The 15,065-nt window shown below is 45.0% G+C and overlaps 1 protein-coding gene across 1 annotated transcript; it reads left to right on the top strand.

The window, feature by feature from the left end:
* Positions 1–9,958: 9,958 nt before the first annotated feature.
* AGABI2DRAFT_144088 (hypothetical protein) lies at positions 9,959–10,959 on the top strand (the record flags this gene model as incomplete). The annotated part of the gene is made up of 2 exons (XM_006462459.1): positions 9,959–10,214; positions 10,265–10,959. The coding sequence occupies 2 exons, from the start codon at positions 9,959–9,961 to the stop codon at positions 10,957–10,959; spliced, it is 951 nt and encodes a 316-aa protein (XP_006462522.1).
* Positions 10,960–15,065: the final 4,106 nt, after the last annotated feature.

Genomic DNA, 15,065 nt, shown 5'->3' with positions numbered 1-15,065 from the left:
ATGTGATATATGTGGAACGACTATTACGCTCACTAAAACCGGTCACCCGAATAGATTTTTCAACCATAGAGAGAGATGTGTTTGGCATGCGAACCGGAAACAAAAAGATATATTCAAACCTACCTCAACTCTGCCAAAAACTCATATTACTGTTCCTCTTATAGCAACAGACACCTCCACAGTTGATTCCGATGAGGACTTATCAGATAGTGTCTCATGTCGGGGATGCTTAATCAACTGGACTGCTGGTTCTATCTGGAGGACCTACCCGTTTCAACTACATGGTGATCCTGGATATTTACATTGGTATCCGGTTGGTTTCGACACTGCTTCCAACAACATCACATTACGCTCAGTAAAATGCTCCGGAAATTTATTGAAGTTGGAGTCAAGCACTACATGTTCTTCTTGTTTTATGATTCCCCATTCCGTCGAGTTTTCAAACGTCAAGGAACGAGCCAATGCTTCCGAATTGGCAGTTAATACCCCGAATCAATATCGTACTTACCAACAACAAGAAGTATACATCCGAATATTGACGGAAAGAATTAAAAAGTATCATACCAAAGTATGTTGTTTCTTCTAAGAATAGATTTCGGCTGATTGCTATTTAAGTTTGCGTTGTCAATTAGGCGCTTGAATACCAGTATTGGTCGGATTGACGATTACAAGAGGATTATGGTGCTCCTTGCCTCCCATGATGTCACTCGATTGAGACAGTTGATATCTGCTATGCTCAGACATGGCAGTAGTCCAAGCTTCATCATTGACAAGATGAAACAATCAATCGATGGTCTATACAGTCCCCGTGCAGGTTTTACTTCGCAAGATATCGATGTCGCTTTCCTTTGTAAATCCATTGGCGGCCCACGACTGCTTTTCACCCTCCAGAAATCATTTGGATTGGTTTCTGAACGCACAATCAAGCGACAATCCATTGTTCCCAAACTACTTTCTTCTATTAGTACACCTACTGCACACGAGATATCGCACAACATCTCATCCTTCTTCAACCCTTCTATTCGACCTCCGTTTTCACCGCTTGCAGGTAGCCAACTTCCGGGAAATGTTTTGATTTTTGATGATGTTGCTCTTGAGAGTAAATGTCGTTACTGTCCTGATCGTCGGGCGGTCATAGGGCTGTGTCGGGAACACTCTAGCAGAGTTGATACCAATATTACCGATTTGCGTTCACTCGAAAAGATAAGGGAGTCTCTTCAATGTGATGATAATGACCGGAAAGTGTGCCTGGGGAAAAATGCGACAGTTGTGGTAATAGTGTTAGAACTTTGCCAGAATGTCACGGCGTCACGCTGTCACATCTGTCACATATTTTATTATGTAATAATTTCCCTCTGCTGCTACAGTTCGACGGAGGCTAAACTATCGGCATACTGCTAAAATGGCGCAAGCTACAGATTTACCAATTGAGCTCATTGATCTTATCTTTTCTTTCCTACCTCTGAACCATGCGGAGCAAGTACAGTGGAGGAGAGCAGCGGTGGCTATCGGAAGAGAACCCCGACCAGACGGATGGAGGTTAGAGGATCGTAGGTGCGTAGTGTGTGGAAGAGTGACGTTGATAATGTGGGACGAAGTATTGGAGAGACCCTGGATGTTGCAGCGATGGAATAACCCGGACTTCCGTCGTTGGGAACCGGTCCGGTTCTTTACGATGTGCCCGTGTGGAGAAGTAATGGCAACATACTTCGGCAGGGATTGGTACGAAAGGTTACGTCCTTAGATAGTTGTTTGTACCTGTGGACACTTTTATGGTTTGTTTGGTGTTGTTGACGTTTTTATGATCAATGTACTTGTGTTTACTTTCTTCTTACTCCACTCTTCTTTTCTCATGTCAAATGTATAATTAGTTTATTTTCTCATACGTACTTCTTTTCACATGTCAGTATATAAATAAAGTTACCTAGGGTAGTTGGTCTGTGCGCCGTAGTCTAGGTATATAAAGTAGGTAGAAACTTGTAGAAGACTCTGTCGAGTTCTCTTAGGTTCACGCCTAATATAACTTTTGTCACTTTCCTCTATAGTTCTTAAGTTCAGGTGTGACCTGTGACATCTCAGTCACAGTCGCCCTAACAGTAGAACTCGACTACTCCGGGGATCGCACAGCACAGTGCCCTCCCCATCTTTTACTCTCTTATCGCCCTCTACTCTCTGCGCGCCATCGCGGCCGCCACACACATAGCCGGTCCCTAGGCTTAAGGGGTGATCGGGTACAGTCACAACGTACCCCGTTGAGACTAAGGCGTGTCACGTGCCTTAGTTAAACACGAGACGTTCACCACGTGAGGTGCTTTTTATATACTTGTATTTTCTTCCCGTATCAACCTTGTGCTGCGGCTGCATTGTCAGCTGGTACACGCAGAGGAGTGAGAGACCCACCTTAGGTGACTCTCTAGATTAGCGTGGGAATCCGTTCCCGTACATACCTCTCATCTTAGTCTATCCCTTCGGTCAAGCGACCATTCTTGAATACAAAACCTTTTCTCTCTTCGTGTACACATCCAAGTGAAGCAGGCTATTGGCTTCATTGGATTGGTGGATACGCATCAGGTGACAGGAAAAGACCTCCCTCACCTTCTTCAAAATTTCTCATCGACTACCGCCCGGAACATTCCGAGTACCTTCCTCTGAATCTGAGGAAGAAGAAGAATCCGCCTCGGAATCCCAATCCGAGGAATCCGAACCAGAACAACGACAACCGTCCGTATCCCCCCTACCCCTATATCAACCACCTCCCCCCGAATACCACGAGCCAGACATGGCCAATCCCCAAGACATAATCAATCAGCTGAACGCTCAGCATACTCTCATCACCCAACTGCAGCAGCAACTCGCCCAGCTGCAGAACAACCCACAACCGGGTCCACCAGGCCCACAAGGTCCACCAGGGGACGATGGAGAAACCCCCATCGTCCAAGTAGTAGCGCCACCAATCGATGTGGCAAGACCAAAGATATTCTCAGGAGACGGAAAGGAGCTGAGTGGCTTCATAACGGCGTGCAAAATTTATCTAAGTTTAAAAATGGTAGGAAGACTACAAGGGGATCAGATGACGTGGATACTATCGTATGTACAAGGAGGAGCGGCGGAGTCTTGGAAGGAGAACATCATGGAGATGATTGAAAACGGCGAACAAGAAGCTCCAGCCCACACGGAGGAGCTTTTTGATAGTTTGCGGAACAATTTCGGAGATGCGGATGAGGAGAGTACGGCAGTAGGAAAGTTGAGGTTGATTGAGCAAGGAAGTAAAAGTGTGGAGGAGCATGTGCAGGAGTTCAAGCGAATCGCTCGGGATAGTGGATATGAGGGACGAGCCCTCATCGAAGAATTCAAAAGAAGTTTGTCTGGAAGGATCAGGAAGGCGTTGATGGAATCAGAGAACCCACCAACTACCATCAGGAGTTGGTACGAGAGGAGCATGAAGTTGGATAGGCAGTGGAGACAGGCGAAGGCGGAGGAAGACTACTATCGGCGGGGGCAAGCGAAGCCCCAAATACGAACCCATACCCCAAACAACACTTTCGTGAGGCCTCAGCCTCAACGTCGAGATCCCAACGCGATGGATGTCGACACCGCAGCAGGGCCCAGTCGAGGTCCTATCAAATGTTACAAGTGTGGGAAATTGGGGCATATGGCCAAGAACTGCTGGAGCAAGGCTCCGGCTCGAGATGTGCGAACGTTAGATGTGGACGAGCAGCGGGACTATTGGAAGAGGATGTTCGAGGAAGAGCAAAAGAATTTAAAAGAGTAAAGGAAGCCAAGTCTCCTCGTTGGACTTCCTACAACAAATTCGATGTACTATGTAACGAAATCAATGTTTGTGACACTGTACAAGAGGAGAATTTCCTCGTAAGGACAATTCGGCCTTTAAGGGAAATTAAGCTGAACGTGGGAGTGGAGAAGTTGGACACACATGATGGAGTAGGAGTACAGGCGTTGTTGGATAGTGGAGCAACGGGGATGTTTATGGATAAAACGTTCGCGGATGAAGAAGGGTTCAAGTTGGAACCTTTAGAAAGACCAATCCCGGTCAAAAACGTTGATGGAACGATCAATGCATCTGGGGCAGTAACTCACCGAGTAGTGGCAAACGTGTACTACAAAGGACATAAAGAAAGAGTACATTTCGAGATATGCGGCCTAGGAAAAAATAAGGTCATATTAGGAATGCCTTGGTTACAGATGCACAATCCGGAAATTGATTGGGAGAAAGGAGAGGTAAAGATGACCAGGTGCCCAGACGGGTGTGGCGGCCGCGACGGCGCGCAGAGAGTAGAGGATGCTGAGAGAGTAAAAGATAGGGAGGGCACTGTGCTGTGCGATCCCCGGAGATGAAAGAAGCACGATGTTAGGGCGACTGTGACTGAGATGTCACAGGTCACACCTGAACTTAAGAACTAGGAGGTAAGTGACAAAAGTTTTATTAGGCGTGAACCTAAGAGAACTCGACAGAGTCTTCTACAAGTTTCTACCTACTTTATATACCTAGGCTACTGCGCACAGACCAACTACCCTAGGTAACTATTTATATACTTGACATGAGAAGAGAAGCGACATATGAGAAATAAAACTAATTATACATTGACATGGGAAAGGAAGCGTTTGACATGAGAAAAGAAGAGTGGAGCAAGAAGAAAGTAAACAAGAACAACTTTGATCATAAAAATGTCAACAAGACCAAACAAACCATAAAAATGTCCACAAGTACAAACTACTCCCAAACAGGTAACTCGTTCACACAAACCAACGCCTCCCGAAGTAATTCCCCAACATCGCATCGCAGGGGCATAGCACGAAGAATCCGGCTATTGCCCATTGCCGTGGTCCCCAGTATCCCCATCTCTGTATTACCCACGCTTTCTGTTCCCCATAGTCCCACATTGCTAAGCATACCCTCCCACACCGTCTGCACCGATGATCCGATAGGTTCCAACCTACCGGTCTTTCCTCTCTTCCTATAGCCGCCGCCCTTCTCCTCCATTGTACTTGCTCCGCATGGTTCGGAGGTAAGAAAGATAAGATAAGATCAACGAGCTCGATAGGTAGATCTGTAGCTTGCGCCATCTTAACAGTGTGCCGATAGTTTAGCCTCCGTCGAACTGTAGCAGCAGAGGGAAATTATTATGTAATAAAAGGTGTGACAGATGTGACAGCGTGACGCCGTGACATTCTGGCAAAGTTCTAACACACGAGAGGAAGAAAAGAGGGAAAAGCCTGACATGTCACACAAGCAATATGCAGGTTGGAAATTAGTTTCCTTCCCAAAGAAATCAAATTGGGGAACGGTGTTGCAGTATAGATGCGAGGAGTGTGGAACCCAAACGTCGGAACATTTGCTGAGCAAACACAAATGCCCAGCAATGGAGGAAATAGCCTTAGACGAGTTTGGAATGCCATATTAAGGAAGTGATGACGAAGAGGAAGGGCCCAACTATGCCCAGATAGAAGCGTATGAAGAGGAGCAAAAGGAAATCAGAGATGAGGAAGAAAGATACGACGGGTGAACAAGGCAGTAGGGAGATTCACCACTCCCAGGAACATCATCGAAGGAATCGCACTAGGAGTCGAGGCGGCATTCGCCAGGGAATTGGCACGTAACAGGCGTGCTAATGGTGGAGCTGAGGGGTTGGCACAACAACCCAAAGAGAAAGCTGAGGGGTGGGCGCAATCACCCGGTGACGTGGCTGACCGATTAAATGGGGAAAAGGCAGAACGTCTAGAAGAAGATAACAGCAAGACAGCCACCGCGGGACAAGCGGGGGCTGGACAGGTACGTCCTAAACGAATAAGCGCCCAAAGGAAAAATAGAAGTAGAGAGGAAGAAGGACAACTAGAGATGTGGGTAAGAGGAATGACAGAAGAGATGCCGGAAGAAGAAGAAATTCGAAGCATAGACTCAGTAGAGCAAGTGGTACCAAGACGGTTCCACAAGTTCCTTAAAGTATTCAAACAAAAGGAATCAGAAAGAATGCCTACTAGGAAACCATGGGATCATGCTATCGAATTAAAGGAAGATTTCAAACCCAAGAAAGGGAAAATATACCCCTTATCGCCAAACGAAAGAGAAGAAGTCCAAGCATTCATCAAGGACCAACTCCGAAAGGGGTATATTAGGCCTTCGAAATCTCCCCAAACCTCACCGGTATTTTTTGTGCCGAAGAAAGATGGAAAGAAGCGGATGGTACAGGACTATCGATTTTTGAATGATTGGACAATTAAGAACAATTATCCTTTACCTTTAATTTCTGAACTTATAGACACTATGGGTAGTAAACGATTATTCTCTAAGATAGATTTACGATGGGGTTATAATAACATTAGGATAAAAGAAGGAGACGAGTGGAAGGCAGCTTTTACTACTTTCATGGGGGCCTTTGAACCCACTGTTATGTTTTTTGGACTTACAAATTCGCCTGCTACTTTTCAGACTATGATGAACGAACTTTTTAGGGACTTAGTAAATACTGGAAAAGTGGCTGTATTCATTGACGATATTTTGATAGGAACAGACGACGAAGAAGAACATGATAAGGTGGTGGAAGAAGTGTTGCAGAGGTTGATGGACAATGACTTATTTGCAAAACCAGAAAAATGTGAATGGAAACGAAGTGAGATGGGGTTTTTGGGATGTATAATAGGGAGAAACGGAATCAAGATGGAGGAAAGGAAAGTGAAAGACGTAGTAGAGTGGCCGACTCCAAAATGCGTTAAAGATGTACAAAAATTCTTGGGACTGGCAAATTACTATCGACGGTTCATTGAAAAATTCGCCAGTATTGCAAAACCATTACACGCATTGACTAAAAAAGACAAAAAATGGAGTTGGGGAGATGAAGAAGAGGAGGCCTTTGGTACGCTAAAAGCAAGATTTACATCACATCCAATCCTAGTAGCCCCAGAATTGGATAAAGAGCTAAAGGTGGAATCTGATGCATCGGCTTACGCCACGGGCGGAGAGTTAGCAATGAAATGTGAAGACGGAAAGTGGAGACCGGTAGCATACATCTCCAAATCAATGACGGAGACGGAACGAAACTACGACATTCACGATAGGGAGATGCTGGGGATTATGCGGTGTTTAGAAGAATGGAGACATTTCCTGGAAGGGGCGAAACATAAGTTCGAAATTTGGACAGATCATCGCAATCTAGAATACTTCGCGAAAGCCCAACAACTAAATCGACGACAGGCCAGATGGGCCTTATATCTATCTAGATTTAATTTCGAATTAAAGTTCCGTCCAGGAAAAACAATGGGGAAGGCAGACGCTTTGAGCAGAAGACCTGATTTCGAACAAGGAACAAAGGATGATAACAAAGATCAAACCTTGTTAAAACCAGCATACTTTGCAATTCGAGCAATGGAAGAAGGTCATATGTTAATCAATGCCGAGGAAGAAGGAATATTAGAGGAAATCAGAAAATCTAAAGCAAGAGAAGATGATGTGGTAAAAGCGGTAGAAGAAATGAAGCGAGCAAAGGTGAAGTCGTTGAGAGGAGACGAGTGGAAGCTGGAGGAAGGTTTAGTGTTGAAGGAAGGGAAAGTCTATGTGCCGAAAGATGAGACGTTGAGGACAAAAATCATTCGACTACATCACGATACTCCCATTGCTGGACACGGAGGACAATGGAAGACAGTAGAAATGGTAACACGCAATTACTGGTGGCCAGGCGTCACTAAGCAAGTCCAGAAGTACGTAGAGGGATGCGACCAATGTCAACGAAACAAGAATCGACCAACACCGCCGGCAGGAAAATTAATGCCGAACCCTATTCCCACCAAACCATGGGCCGACGTATCCGTCGACTTCATAGTAAAATTACCAGAGTCACAGGGAATGGACTCAATTCTGGTAGTGTGCGATCGATTCAGTAAAATGGCTCACTTCATCCCAACTACGGAAACGACATCAGCGCTAGGACTAGCTAAGCTGTTCAGGGATCACGTATGGAAGTTGCATGGATTACCAGAAACGGTGATCTCAGATAGGGGACCGCAATTTGCTGCAGACTTTACAAAGGAGTTGAATAAAATGTTGGGAATCGACACTAGGTTATCTACGGCGTTTCACCCACAGACGGATGGCCAAACCGAACGAACCAATCAAGAACTAGAGCAATACCTCCGATCATTTGTTGATCACAGACAAACTGATTGGCCTGATTGGCTAGCAACGGCAGAGTTTTCCTATAACAATAAAGAACAATCATCAACAAAGGAAACTCCATTTATGGTCAACGTGGGAAGACATCCAAGAACTGGCTTTGATCTTCGACGACAAGGCAATCACCCGGCGGCAGCGGACTTTGCGGACCGCATGAAACTTCAACACGAGGAAACTCAAGCGGCCCTAAAAAAGGCACAAGACGACATGCGGAGGTATGCGGATAGAAGCAGAGGAGAAGCGGTTAAGTACAAAGTAGGAGATAAAGTTCTATTGGCTACCCGGGACCTTCAAATCCAGGGACGACCTACCCGGAAACTTACGGAAAAGTTCATCGGACCATATACCATCAAGAAGATCATTTCCCCCAACGCAGTGGAAATAGATCTTCCCCGATCTATTCGGATTCATCCGGTGGTTAACGTCAGCCGAATAGTACTATATCGAGAACAAGTGGATGGACAAGGAAGTAGACCGGCACCAGCCGTAGAAATAGAAGGAGAACAGGAGTGGGAAGTGGAGAAAATCCTTAACGCCAAATGGCTCCGCGGAAAGAAGCGGTACTTAGTACGATGGAAAGGGTATACGGCAGAAGCAGACTCGTGGGAACCCGAGGAAAACTTGGCTAACGCCAAAGAATTGATTACTGAATTCCACCAACTCTATGGGGAACTCAATAGGATACAGCACGTTCTACGTGACACCGGGTTCCAAGAAAGGGAACTACCTAATCGATTTACAGCCAAGACTTTATTCGGATGGGATGACAAACAGTTTGATGCCGAATATCTTAAGAAGTTGGAACGAAATTGGCGAACGTGGAGGTCTTGAAGGGTCGTCTCCGGAGGAGCCGACTTTAAGGAGGGGGTACTGTTAGAACTTTGCCAGAATGTCACGGCGTCACGCTGTCACATCTGTCACATATTTTATTATGTAATAATTTCCCTCTGCTGCTACAGTTCGACGGAGGCTAAACTATCGGCATACTGCTAAAATGGCGCAAGCTACAGATTTACCAATTGAGCTCATTGATCTTATCTTTTCTTTCCTACCTCTGAACCATGCGGAGCAAGTACAGTGGAGGAGAGCAGCGGTGGCTATCGGAAGAGAACCCCGACCAGACGGATGGAGGTTAGAGGATCGTAGGTGCGTAGTGTGTGGAAGAGTGACGTTGATAATGTGGGACGAAGTATTGGAGAGACCCTGGATGTTGCAGCGATGGAATAACCCGGACTTCCGTCGTTGGGAACCAGTCCGGTTCTTTACGATGTGCCCGTGTGGAGAAGTAATGGCAACATACTTCGGCAGGGATTGGTACGAAAGGTTACGTCCTTAGATAGTTGTTTGTACCTGTGGACACTTTTATGGTTTGTTTGGTGTTGTTGACGTTTTTATGATCAATGTACTTGTGTTTACTTTCTTCTTACTCCACTCTTCTTTTCTCATGTCAAATGTATAATTAGTTTATTTTCTCATACGTACTTCTTTTCACATGTCAGTATATAAATAAAGTTACCTAGGGTAGTTGGTCTGTGCGCCGTAGTCTAGGTATATAAAGTAGGTAGAAACTTGTAGAAGACTCTGTCGAGTTCTCTTAGGTTCACGCCTAATATAACTTTTGTCACTTTCCTCTATAGTTCTTAAGTTCAGGTGTGACCTGTGACATCTCAGTCACAGTCGCCCTAACAAATAGCCCCTTATTCTCGGGAGGATAATTACAATCCTATACCCCTCGTTATCTCTCCAACGGATGGAAAAGAGAAATGGAGTGAAATGGCGCAATGGATCCGAACCACGATTGACACCTGGACAGATCATGAATACGGAAATCCATTGAACGGTCCAGTCTGGTCTATTGCCAGTGATGGTGATGGGACTTTTCGCCGCGCTCGCCACTTCATTTGCTCGAAAAAAGAACTTGATCTCAGTACAGAGTTGGGAAAGCTCTTGGCTGATCTACCGGGACTCAATTTACATACTTCGGCTGAAGGAATAACAGCTACGTGCGATCCGAAACACATTTTTAAACGTAAGTGTGCCGATATATTATTGATCAATCATGTATCTAATCTCTTATAGGTTTCGCGACTGCACTTCGGAATGAAAATGGCATAGTGGTTGGGAAAACAATCATATCTCCACAACACACTCTACAAATTATAAAAGACTTGCCAACAGTCGATGCGAGGAAAGCCAAGGACATGCTTGATCCAGAAGACAAACAAAATGTCCCAAAAGCTGTTTCGTTGATTCAGCACTTGATGTCACTTCGAAATATAGAACCAGTTTCTACTTCACTCAAAATCCCCAGCTTTCTCCACCGCCGACGTATGCTGGAGTTTTTTGGCCAGTTTCTCGGGTACTTTATGTCTCCATTTACGGACGTCACAATGAGCTTGCAAGAGCAACTCGAATCCATTTCCACATTTGTGCATATATTCATGGTTTTATGGCAAGAGCATGGATATACCTGTTTAACTGGTCAACTCTATGCGGACAGTCAAGCTGTGGTGAAGAATATATATTTTCTCGTCGGCCGATTACAGGTTCTAAACCCCGCGCACAAATTCTTCTTCTTGCATGAGGGTTCCGATCGCCTCGAAAGCTTATTTGGCAATGTCCGTACTATGGACCATAGCCGCAACTTTGATATTCGACAACTATCAGAAAAGGTGGCGGTTGCTACCCTTATCCATGCCGCCTATGCTGTTAGGGCGACTGTGACTGTGATGTCACAGGTCACACCTGAACTTAAGAATTATAGAGGAAAGTGACAAAAGTTTATTAGGCGTGAACCTAAGAGAACTCGACGGAGTCTTCTACAAGTTTCTACCTACTTTATATACCTAGACTACGGCGCACAGACCAACTACCCTAGATAACTTATTTATATACTGACATGTGAAAAGAAGTACGTATGGGAAAGTAAACTAATTATACATTTGACATGAGAAAAGAAGAGTGGAGTAAGAAGTAAGTAAACAAAAGTAAATTGATCATAAAAACGTCAACAGCACCAAACAAACCATAAAAGTGTCCACAAGCACAAACAACTCCTAAACCGGTAATCTACTCACACAAACCAATACGTCCCGAAGTAGTTACCTAACATCGCATCACATGGACATAGCACAAAGAATCCTGCTATCGCCCAGTGTCGCGGTCCCCAGTATCCCCATCTCTGTATTACCCACGCCTTCTGTTCCTCCCTGTCCCACATTGCTAAGCATACTCTCCCACACCGTCTGCACCGATGATCCGATAGGTTCCAACCTGCCGGCCTGACCTCTCTTCCTATAGCCGCCGCCGCCCTTCTCCATTGTACTTGCTCCGCATGGTTCGGAGGTAAGAAAGATAAGATTAGATCGATAAGTTCAATAGGTAAGTCTGTAGCTTGCGCCATTTTAGCAGTATGCCGATAGTTTAGCCTCCGTCGAACTGTAGCAGCAGAGGGAAATTATTATGTAATAAAATATGTGACAGATGTGACAGTGTGACGCCGTGACATTCTGGCAAGGTTCTAACAGTACCCCCTCCTTAAAGTCGGCTCCTCCGGAGACGATCTTTCAAGACCTCCACGTTCGCCAATTTCGTTCCAACTTCTTAAGATATGCGGCATCAAACTGTTTGTCATCCCATCCGAATAAGGTCTTGGCTGTAAATCGATTAGGTAGTTCCCTTTCTTGGAACCCGGTGTCACGTAGAACGTGCTGTATCCTATTGAGTTCCCCATAGAGTTGGTGGAATTCAGTAATCAATTCTTTGGCGTTAGCCAAGTTTTCCTCGGGTTCCCACGAGTCTGCTTCTGCCGTATACCCTTTCCATCGAACTAGGTACCGCTTCTTTCCGCGGAGCCATTTGGCGTTAAGGATTTTCTCTACTTCCCACTCCTGTTCTCCTTCTATTTCTACGGCCGGTGCCGGTTTACTCCCTTGTCCATCCACTTGTTCTCGATATAGTACTATTCGGCTGACGTTAACCACCGGATGAATCCGAATAGATCGGGGGAGATCTATTTCCACTGCGTTGGGGGAAATGATCTTCTTGATGGTGTATGGTCCGATGAACTTCTCCGTCAGTTTCCGGGTAGGTCGTCCCTGGATTTGAAGGTCCCGGGTAGCCAATAGAACTTTATCCCCCACTTTGTATTTCACCGCTTCTCCTCTGCTTCTATCCGCATACCTCCGCATATCGTCTTGTGCCTTTTTCAGGGCTGCTTGAGTTTCTTCGTGTTGAAGTTTCATGCGGTCCGCAAAGTCTGCTGCTGCCGGGTGATTGCCTTGTCGTCGGAGATCGAAACCAGTTCTTGGGTGTCTTCCCACGTTGACCATAAATGGAGTTTCCTTTGTTGACGATTGTTCTTTATTGTTATAGGAAAACTCCGCTGTTGCTAACCAATCGGGCCAATCAGTTTGTCTATGATCGACAAATGATCGGAGATATTGTTCTAGTTCTTGATTGGTTCGCTCGGTTTGGCCATCCGTTTGTGGGTGAAACGCCGTAGATAACCTAGTATCAATTCCCAACATTTTATTCAACTCCTTGGTAAAGTCTGCAGCAAATTGTGGTCCCCTGTCTGAGATCACCGTTTCTGGTAACCCGTGCAACTTCCATACATGATCCCTGAACAGTTTGGCTAGTCCTAGCGCTGATGTTGTTTCCGTAGTTGGGATAAAATGAGCCATCTTACTGAATCGATCGCACACCACCAAAATTGAGTCCATTCCCTGTGATTCTGGTAATTTTACTATGAAGTCGACGGATACGTCGGCCCATGGTTTGGTGGGAATAGGGTTCGGCATTAATTTTCCTGCCGGCGGTGTTGGTCGATTCTTGTTTCGTTGGCATTGATCGCATCCTTCTACGTACTTCTGGACTTGCTTAGTGACGCCTGGCCACCAGTAATTGCGCGTCACCATTTCTACTGTCTTCCATTGTCCTCCGTGTCCAGCAATGGGGGTATCGTGATGTAGTCGAATGATTTTAGTCCTCAACGTCTCGTCTTTCGGCACATAGACTTTTCCTTCTTTCAGCACCAATCCTTCTTCCAGCTTCCACTCGTCTCCTCTTAGCGACTTTACTTTTGCTCGCTTCATCTCTTCCACCGCTTTCACTACGTCATCTTCTTTTGCTTCTGATTTTCTGATTTCTTCCAATATTTCCTCTTCCTCCGCATTGATTAACATATGACCCTCTTCCATTGCTCGGATTGCGAAATACTCTGGTTTTAACAGGGTTTGATCCTTGTTATCGTCCTTTGTTCCTTGTTCAAAGTCAGGTCTTCTGCTCAATGCGTCTGCCTTCCCCATTGTCTTTCCTGGGCGGAATTTTAATTCGAAATTGAATCTAGATAGATATAAGGCCCATCTGGCTTGTCGTCGATTTAGTTGTTGAGCTTTCGCGAAGTATTCTAGATTGCGATGATCTGTCCAAATTTCGAACTTATGTTTCGCCCCTTCCAGGAAATGTCTCCATTCTTCTAAACACCGCATAATCCCCAGCATCTCCCTATCGTGAATGTCGTAGTTTCGTTCCGTTTCCGTCATTGATTTGGAGATGTATGCTACCGGCCTCCACTTTCCGTCTTCACATTTCATTGCCAATTCTCCACCCGTGGCGTAAGCTGACGCATCAGATTCCACCTTTAGCTCTTTATCCAATTCTGGGGCTACTAGGATTGGATGTGATGTGAATCTTGCTTTTAGCGTACCAAAGGCCTCTTCTTCTTCATTTCCCCAACTCCATTTCTTGTCCTTTTTAGTTAATGCGTGTAATGGTTTTGCAATACTGGCGAATTTTTCAATGAACCGTCGATAGTAATTTGCCAGTCCCAAGAATCTTTGTACATCTTTAACGCATTTTGGAGTCGGCCATTCTACTACGTCTTTCACTTTCCTTTCCTCCATCTTGATTCCGTTTCTCCCTATTATACATCCCAAAAACCCCATTTCACTTCGTTTCCATTCACATTTTTCTGGTTTTGCAAATAAGTCATTGTCCATCAACCTCTGCAACACTTCTTCCACCACCTTATCATGCTCTTCTTCATCGTCTGTTCCTATCAAGATATCGTCAATGAATACAGCTACTTTTCCCGTATTTACTAAGTCCCTAAAAAGTTCGTTCATCATAGTCTGAAAAGTAGCAGGCGAATTTGTAAGTCCAAAAAACATAACAGTGGGTTCAAAGGCACCCATGAAAGTAGTAAAGGCTGCCTTCCACTCGTCTCCTTCTTTTATCCTAATGTTATTATAACCCCAACGTAAATCTATCTTAGAAAATAATCGTTTACTACCCATAGTGTCTATAAGTTCAGAAATTAAAGGTAAAGGATAATTGTTCTTAATTGTCCAATCGTTCAAAAATCGATAGTCCTGTACCATCCGCTTCTTTCCATCCTTCTTCGGCACAAAAAATACCGGTGAGGTTTGGGGAGATTTCGAAGGCCTAATATATCCCTTTCGGAGTTGGTCCTTGATGAATGCTTGGACTTCTTCTCTTTCGTTTGGCGACAAAGGGTATATTTTTCCTTTCTTGGGTTTGAAATCCTCCTTTAATTCGATAGCATGATCCCATGGTTTCCTAGTAGGCATTCTCTCTGATTCCTTTTGTTTGAATACTTTAAGGAACTTGTGGAACCGTCTTGGTACTACTTGCTCTACTGAGTCTATGCTTCGAATTTCTTCTTCTTCCGGCATCTCTTCTGTCATTCCTCTTACCCACATCTCTAGTTGTTCTTCTTCTTCTCTACTCCTATTTTTCCTTTGGGCGCTTATTCGTTTAGGACGTACCTGTCCAACCCCCGCTTGTCCCGCGGTGGCTGTCTTGCTGTTATCTTCTTCTAGACGTTCTGCCTTTTCCCCATTTAATCGGTCAGCCA

The sequence above is a fragment of the Agaricus bisporus genome, assembly GCF_000300575.1.
Source record: "Agaricus bisporus var. bisporus H97 unplaced genomic scaffold AGABI2scaffold_7, whole genome shotgun sequence".
NCBI classification, from domain to species: Eukaryota; Fungi; Basidiomycota; class Agaricomycetes; order Agaricales; family Agaricaceae; genus Agaricus; species Agaricus bisporus.
Note: the sequence above shows the minus strand (reverse complement) of the source record. Positions and strands in the feature narration are given on the sequence as shown.